The sequence below is a fragment of the Trematomus bernacchii genome, unplaced genomic scaffold (assembly GCF_902827165.1).
Source record: "Trematomus bernacchii unplaced genomic scaffold, fTreBer1.1, whole genome shotgun sequence".
NCBI lineage: Eukaryota > Metazoa > Chordata > Actinopteri > Perciformes > Nototheniidae > Trematomus > Trematomus bernacchii.
In genome coordinates, this window is record NW_022987782.1 from 3,195,331 (window position 1) to 3,202,686 (window position 7,356).

The window sequence follows — 7,356 nt, forward strand, 5'->3', positions numbered from 1 at the left end:
AACAGGCTAAACGAATTGTAGATAGAGTAGTGAAAATAATTCACATTTGAAGAAATTATTATATCCAATCGGAGCATTGGCTTCATGAAAGGACGCTGAAGAATCTGAATATGATTTAATATAGGCTAGTGATGGGTAATTTTAATAATTTGTTCTCGATCTTAGTATAAGTGTTGTCCACACATAAAGGTGTGTCACCTTGTTTGTATTACACGGTATCCTTTTTCTGAGCTGCACATTATGATGGTAATGTCCTGTTCGATCTTCGAAGAGAAGCGTTATGAGAGGATCTGTTAAAACAATATCAATCTTTTTCTTTTTCTTTTTCAATTAAATATATTTGTATAGGCTTCACCGACTATGGTTGACGCAGTCTGAGTTCATAATTAAACTTCAGGCTTGTTGTCGTTTATACATACTTGATTAATTGGTGTAACTATGCTATAATATGAAACTTTATTAAATAATAAAATAGAATATAGAATATATATTTATATAAAATATGAATGAGTAACTTTCTCAAACAATGATTTGCAAACCAAATACAAAACCTCAGGTTTTTGTCCTTATTATCGTCCATCATCTTCATTATTATTAGCTATGACGTGGCCTACACAGTCCATCTTTCATCAGTTGCCTCGTTTTCAGGATTTATTTTTCGGTGATTAATAGTTGTTGTTTTTCTCGGATTGAAGAGATTGCTGGAGAGGTTTCACTTTACCTTTACATTTGGAAAATATTCAGAAAATCCTGCAGTTACCTGTAAACGAGAGTGGTTTTGAAACACCTGTTGTTACTCAAACCCTTATTTTCGAGCCCGTTGAATATGTATTCTCAAACAGTTAATTGCATTGTCAGGTGAACATGGTACATATGCCAGTAGCCTGTGTCAAGCTGGCCAAGACACAGAAAGGCAGAGAGAGGAGGGGGTGTTATTTCTCTGCACCGATTATATACATTCAGGGCTGCCCCTGGCCAACTTGTGGCCCCAGGCAAAGTTATGTGATGAGGAGCCTCGCAGCGGCGAAACTGTGGCCAGCTTAATTGCGCCGCATTTGCGCATAAACTGAGGTGCGCCGCATTTGCGCTTCAGATGAGGCTCCCTCCGCAAAATGAGGTTCCCTCCGCGAGGTGAGGCTCCCTCCGCACGATGAGGCTCCCCCCGCAAGGTGAGGCCCCACGCAGTCTGCGTGATCTGCGTGTAGGGAGGGGCGGGCCTGTAGCCTATATATTAAATAGTAGGCCTATAGATATTCGGACACCGGGCATAGCTATGGTTAATATGTAAGCGCATTCTGAATTTAACCGATCAAAGGTTAGTTGGATCAAATCCAAACATGTACATCTTTCATAAATCGCATTTATACAAAACAGTCTTAACCTTGCTTCTATCAACCATCTCCCGGAAACGTATTCTGTATAATAATTATACTGTGAGAATAAATAATTATTGTTTAAACTATAGCCCACATAGACTATAGGCTACTTAAATGAGCTTTGACTCGAGTTGTGCGGCTGCTCAGATAAGTAGCATGATGTTTTTATAAATTAAAAATGTGCTCAACAACAATTGGTAGAGGGTTGATGTAGGTGTAAAATAGGGTCTAAAAAACTAAATGAAATCAATTGTATATCATTTTTTTGTTGGTTTTGTAATTGATGGATTATTGAAGCTTGATCAATTTCCCCCAAACATATAATCCGTCAACCAGGTCTCATCTCCTTCGGTTAAATTGTGTCTTTGCGCTGGAGACTCTTTCTGTCGCTTTGAAAGTCCACCGACATCACAGGTGATGCAGAGACAGATGATGAAGCTTCTAATGAGGCGAAGAGAACACGAATGAGCCTCTAGGATCTAGAATAACTGAGCTCTATAATTAAAATATTTACACTCAACACTTAAAGGGGGATGGTGTACATCTGTGTAAAAATCGTAATATGATTTTCATTTTATTAAATAAACATTCGGATTGTTTACCATAATCAATTGAAAAGACACATCATTTTGCATTCCATACTCATAGCTGCTAACGGATATATCCTGCTGTAGCCTACTGTAAAACAGAAAAATAACAACAGCTCTCACTGGCTGTAAACATAGGCAGTCATTGTTCATAGGAATCGATTTTACCTAAATATTGCTTTTTGGGCTTTTACACTGTGAAGCAGATCATGTAAAAAACAAGGCATATGCAAATGTATCATGGAAATATTTAATTATACAATACAATTTAACATACTTTAAACTTATGACTGTTTTTTGACAAGTTTATAGTTTCAAGGTAAGACAGAACATAAAAAAACATTATGTACAGGGTCTGGATATGTACAGGTGGTCTGAAAGCATGGCTCTTGAGATGTAACCACATCCCACTCTGAATAGTGCGGCAGTAAACGTGTCCTGATTTGGAGATTGTCTTTGAAAAAAAATAGTCGTTGACTTGTCTTGCTGCTTTTTGTCCATTATTATTTGTGTTAGTCTGTCCAGGCTAGTAGTCCTGATGTGGGCTGTGCGTCAAACTGTGCCGTCGCAAGTCACAGTTGCGCCGAAACACCTTTCCGCAGCGGCCACAGCTGTAGGGCTTGATGTCTGTATGGGTGAGAAGGTGAGTTTTCAGGTTACTTCTTTGATTAAAGGTTCTTCCGCATGTGGGGCATTTGTGGGGAGACTCCTGTTTAGATTTGAAGCAAGCAAAGGATTATTCCCTTTAATTGTATAGAACGTCTATAGCAAAGCTTTCATTCATCTCAATTTGTTCACTATTGCGTCAGATATAGCGCTCACTAATTTACACAAAGTTTAACACAAATTGTACTTGTCTCTCATTTTATTTATTTATTTGAATTGGTAATTGGCCATACGAAACTGTCCAATGAGAGTGTGAGCCCCATGTATGCAGTAGACAGTGAATTACGATCATAAGGTATCACATAGTTTACTGAGTATAAAATCATGGTGACTGTTAATATGTCCAGCTTACCTGCATATGTAAGGTTTTATGGACGGCTAGAGTTCGAGACTGACAGAATCCCTTCCCACATTCTTGACATTTGAATGGTTTTTCCTTGGAGTGGATGTATCTGTAAAACAGAAATGACACTTAATCAAATGTCTGCTCAGGCATGGATTCTCTTGTAGCGGTTATAAACCCCAGTCACAGGGCGAAACATACTGTGCAGCATAATGCGTAAAAGACCTTTAGCGCCCTCGTGTAGAACTATTTGGCAAACGCCTTTATTTGGTAGCAACATAAATAAAAAAACATATTTTAAATGCAAGTGACGAGGTTATTTAGATTAATACACATTTGGGATTACAATTATTTGCATAACCGGGAATACTGCTGGGAATATGTGAATGTGCAGCACCTTATCTGTTCAAAAATATATTTTACCTGTGGTCTCTGAGATGGTCCTGCCTTCTAAAAGCCTTGTGACAAATATCACAGGTGTAGGGCCGCTCGTCTGTGTGGGTCCTCTCGTGGATCAGGAGGTTGTAGGACTTGGTGAAATGCCTGCCGCAGAACTTGCAAATAAATTCCTTTTTAGTCTTGGATGGGAGCCTGCCCCGGGTGGGCTTTCTGTCCGGGGACAGCTTGCTCAGCTCGGAGATGGTTCCCCCTAGCCCCGACGCCAACTTCGCCAGATCCGCAGCCTTCGGCGGGTCCTCCTGAGTGGCAGCGAGGGCCAGGTTGGCGAAGTCAAACCTCGGCCTCTCCTTGTGCAGCAGGGGCAGGCCGTTTGCAAAGCCTGCTTGTTTAGGGTGGAAGAGCTGCGCTGCGGCTGTGAAGGGTAACGCTGGGAAGGAAATCCTGGGGTCCACCAGACCGTGGGCTGCTGCCATCTCTGTGATCGTCGACCTCAGGCCTTGGATGTGCGGGTAACCAAGAGTCCAGTGGTTCATGTGCATGGTCTGTACCGCGCTGAGGCCGTACAGCCCCTGCAGCTGCTCCGCGGGGAACGTGTTGACGGCCTGCAGGAAGGAGTAGTTGGTGAGCTGCAGGGCCGGGTGCAGGGGGATCGGAGCGTGCAGGGCTTTGCTCCCCATCTCGGCTCAGAACTCAGCAGAAGACACGGTAAATACCCTGAGAAGAAAACATACGAAAGGATGAGTGTTGTGAACAAATGCAACATTTGAGCCAGTATTAACAAAACGGCTCATCCACACATTCCCTTTGAGATCATGTTAAAGTGAAAACACCTGTTTGACTGTAGACTATTTTAACCTATAGTTTTGCTTTACTAAACTGACAGGATATATTCATGATGTGCGCTAACCAAAGGAAACGTATTCCCACTCTAATTTAAAGTGGGTAATGTGGACTCAGATTATTTAGCAAATTAATGATTATAATAATTTTATAATTTGCCAAAGGTGAGGGAGCTGATGATAAATGCATTGAAAATCGTTTTAAGTGATATCCTGTTCGTCGTCAGAGAACATACACACGCAGTAGCAAAAACACAGTGTGTCCCATGAAGACGGAGAGACGCTTCAAAGCGATTTAATAAAACAAATCAGTCATCGAAACTGTAATTAAATTAAGTGGGTGTGAAACACTCATATGGCATCGATTTACACTTTAAATTACACATGAAGAATAAAAATGCTCTAAATCTCATAGAAGGTATAATTAGAGAAGACACGTTGTAGTGTTTCACAATGAAAAACAAGTTTCTCCCATGTTTTTATGCAGAAGTTTGGAATTTTGCAAGCAGCGATCAAATCAGTGGGTGAGTCAGAGCAGAACACAGAAATGCTGGCCCTTACCCACAAGAAAGTGAATTTAATCCCTGCTAGAATGCATGTGCTTTTTATTTTCATATTGGTGGAACGTAGCCAGATAATTTATTCGGCCAAATATTTATCTTGTAGGTTTATTTTCTAAATGTGTTTTCTTTTAAAATAATATAGGTTTTCCAAGAAAACATAGTTGCAAATAACTTCTGGGCCTTTTAACTTCTCTACAGAACATGTTTACATGAAGATGAATCTATCTCCACAATGTAGGACACAGGGTGAAATATTAACAAGAATACTTGAGACCCGATGCCTCTGTTCCTGGATGACAAGTGGTGTTTCCAGCCCGGAGGAGAACCCCGTGTATCGGCCAGGTCTCCGGCGGAAACTGCGGTGCGACGGCGAGCTGACCTTCAGATTTAGTCGAGAATTACATTTAAAATAACAGTTTCCTGTATTTGAATATTTTTGTTAGCGGTTTTTGTCAGGTCAGATGAAATCGTATTTGAATCAAATATTTCACAAGGGTGCAGAACTTGAACTTTTCTGGAGATAAATACATGGTTCACACTGCAGAGTGAAAGTCCAGCCGGAGGGCTGCTGCTTGTTTCGGTTAGGTCATTACATTTGTTCCACAGATCTTTGAATACTTTGCTTCCCTTTCACAGGCGGGATAGGGTTAAATGAAAGTGTGCACAGGTGCAGCCCAAGTCACCATGCAGGCACTTGTTCTCCGATCATATGAACAAATGTGTTCAACCTGTTCTCTCAATAACCTTTGGACTTCACTTTGACAGCAGTCTCAACGCCTTGCCGTGTTCTTTTAGGCTAATCCTTGTCAGTTTCCCTTTTTGGACGAAGCCTTTACATTTCTTTAAATCAAGACTAGTTTTTATGGACTGCTTGTTTCGAGATGTTATGCACTGAGGACAGAGAACAGTGCTGTCAAAACGTGGGTGAACTATGACCTCAAGGTGTTGATCATCACCAAGCAACCACCACTTCTTAAACAACATTTAATTTAGCTTATGCTCATGGTACATTTTATATTTGTATTACCATTTTTGATCTATTTGATTTGAGCTGAAAACGTAGGCTATTGTCTTTAAATGAAAAGTTCTCCAAAGGAAGTTGAGAGTCCCTCCCTGCAGAAGACTGACATGAACACTAGCAAACAGAATCTTACCCCAATAAATAGCTGCAAAGGGTCCTGCTTTATGCCAGTAATCCACAGGAACTAAAGAGGCCAAGAGCTCCAATAAAGCGCCGCTGAAAGTTTTCCAAGTCCATGAAACTTTCATGAAGCCATGCGGTCAGCTGATGTCTCGGACCTTTGCAGAGATCTGACAGCTTGTAAAAGTAAGGAGGACCGACAGCAGCAGAGTGCGATCCGTTCGGAGCTGGGGCTGGAAGTGTGGGCAATGCGCACCGGTCCTCACTTTTCAGGGCTTCGGGGCTCTACAGCGCTCAGCCCGCCCTCCGACACGCCTCCACCCCCCTCCTCTATCATTAACTCCAATGTTCCTCCTCTGTTTATTTGTGTTTGGATAGCAACTAGGGCTCTAGACCATAGTATGAAGCGTGTTCTAATCTGACACCTCTCGTACCACATAGCCAAGGCTGATACCTTCTTTAAAGACATGATTGGAGGGGCACGAGGAAACCCTGATAGTTTGTTCCTCCAGAATGTTCTTTTGGAAACTCGAGCAGTTTACAAGATTTTTTTGAAACCATCAAATCCAATTGAGAAAGCGGAGGGCAAAAGCAAGAGCCATCGCTTTAAATAATTGTATTTATTTGTGGTAGGATAAAGAATAGTGTGGTTTGTGACACCCTGCAGCATGGCGCACACACAAAGTCAACGGCATGTGTTTCTTCTGACAATTAGCTGCTCTTTTCTCACTTCTCCACAGTTTCATATTTCTCAGGAACTTCTGGTTTATTTTATCGTTATGAAAACGTCACACGGGTTGCAGGTTTGCCTGTGTTATTTACAACTAAATAGGCGTTTTACCCGAGTCAGCTCCTAGTTCTCCAAACATGAATTGTCCTTTTATTATTTTTCATATATTGTGTGCAATGAAATTGTTTGTCATTTGTTGAGGTAGGCTACTATATGAAGGCAATGTGTTGTATCAAAACTATTGATTTTTTTGTAAAGATACTAAAGTGTGATTCTTTTTATTACCATTGTCCAATCTTTTGATTAAATATATTAGAAGTGGCACCGTGAGAGATTAATTACACTGGTTTTGAATTACTTTGCGGTTGGTTTTTCGCCACAGATTAAATATAATGCGAACTTGGTAAGACTTTTGACAGCCCGAATCAAAAGTGCGCGTCTTTGTGACACACACACACACACACACACACACACACACACACACACACACACACACACACACACACACACACACACACACACACACACACACACCGGCTTCGATCAGCAGGTTCATGTAAACGCAAATGTTTGATTCCTCACAGAAGGAATTGTTGAATATTAATTTAAAAAAAATACATTTTAATCAAAGATAAAAAGCAAATGTACTTTCGTGAAATGTAGAATTACTAGGATTGTTATGAGCCATTTGTTATACATAATTGTAATGAAA

At 40.8% G+C, this 7,356-nt stretch overlaps 1 protein-coding gene across 2 annotated transcripts; it reads right to left on the minus strand.

Moving 5' to 3' along the window:
* Nucleotides 1–2,212: 2,212 nt before the first annotated feature.
* Nucleotides 2,213–6,132, minus strand: osr2 (odd-skipped related transciption factor 2). Of its 2 annotated transcripts, none has more exons than XM_034149382.1 (4): nt 5,928–6,132; nt 3,396–4,085; nt 2,982–3,081; nt 2,213–2,590 (listed from the first exon to the last, which is right to left on the minus strand). In XM_034149382.1, the coding sequence occupies exons 2-4, from the start codon at nt 4,046–4,048 to the stop codon at nt 2,516–2,518; spliced, it is 828 nt and encodes a 275-aa protein (XP_034005273.1). In that variant the 5' UTR covers nt 4,049–4,085; nt 5,928–6,132; the 3' UTR covers nt 2,213–2,515. The 2 variants fall into 2 exon arrangements, with proteins under 2 accessions (XP_034005273.1, XP_034005272.1); XM_034149381.1 differs by having other exon boundaries at nt 2,213–2,672.
* Nucleotides 6,133–7,356: the final 1,224 nt, after the last annotated feature.

Excerpts from the sequence above, each read along its gene's own strand:
- osr2 (XM_034149381.1), bottom strand. The coding sequence starts at position 4,048 with ATGGGGAGCAAAGCCCTGCACGCTCCGATCCCCCTGCACCCGGCCCTG. Across the intron at positions 3,082-3,395 it reads GACCATCTCAGAGACCACAG|ATACATCCACTCCAAGGAAA; the intron begins GTAAAATATATT and ends TCTGTTTTACAG. Across the intron at positions 2,673-2,981 it reads ATAAAACCTTACATATGCAG|GAGTCTCCCCACAAATGCCC; the intron begins GTAAGCTGGACA and ends AAATCTAAACAG.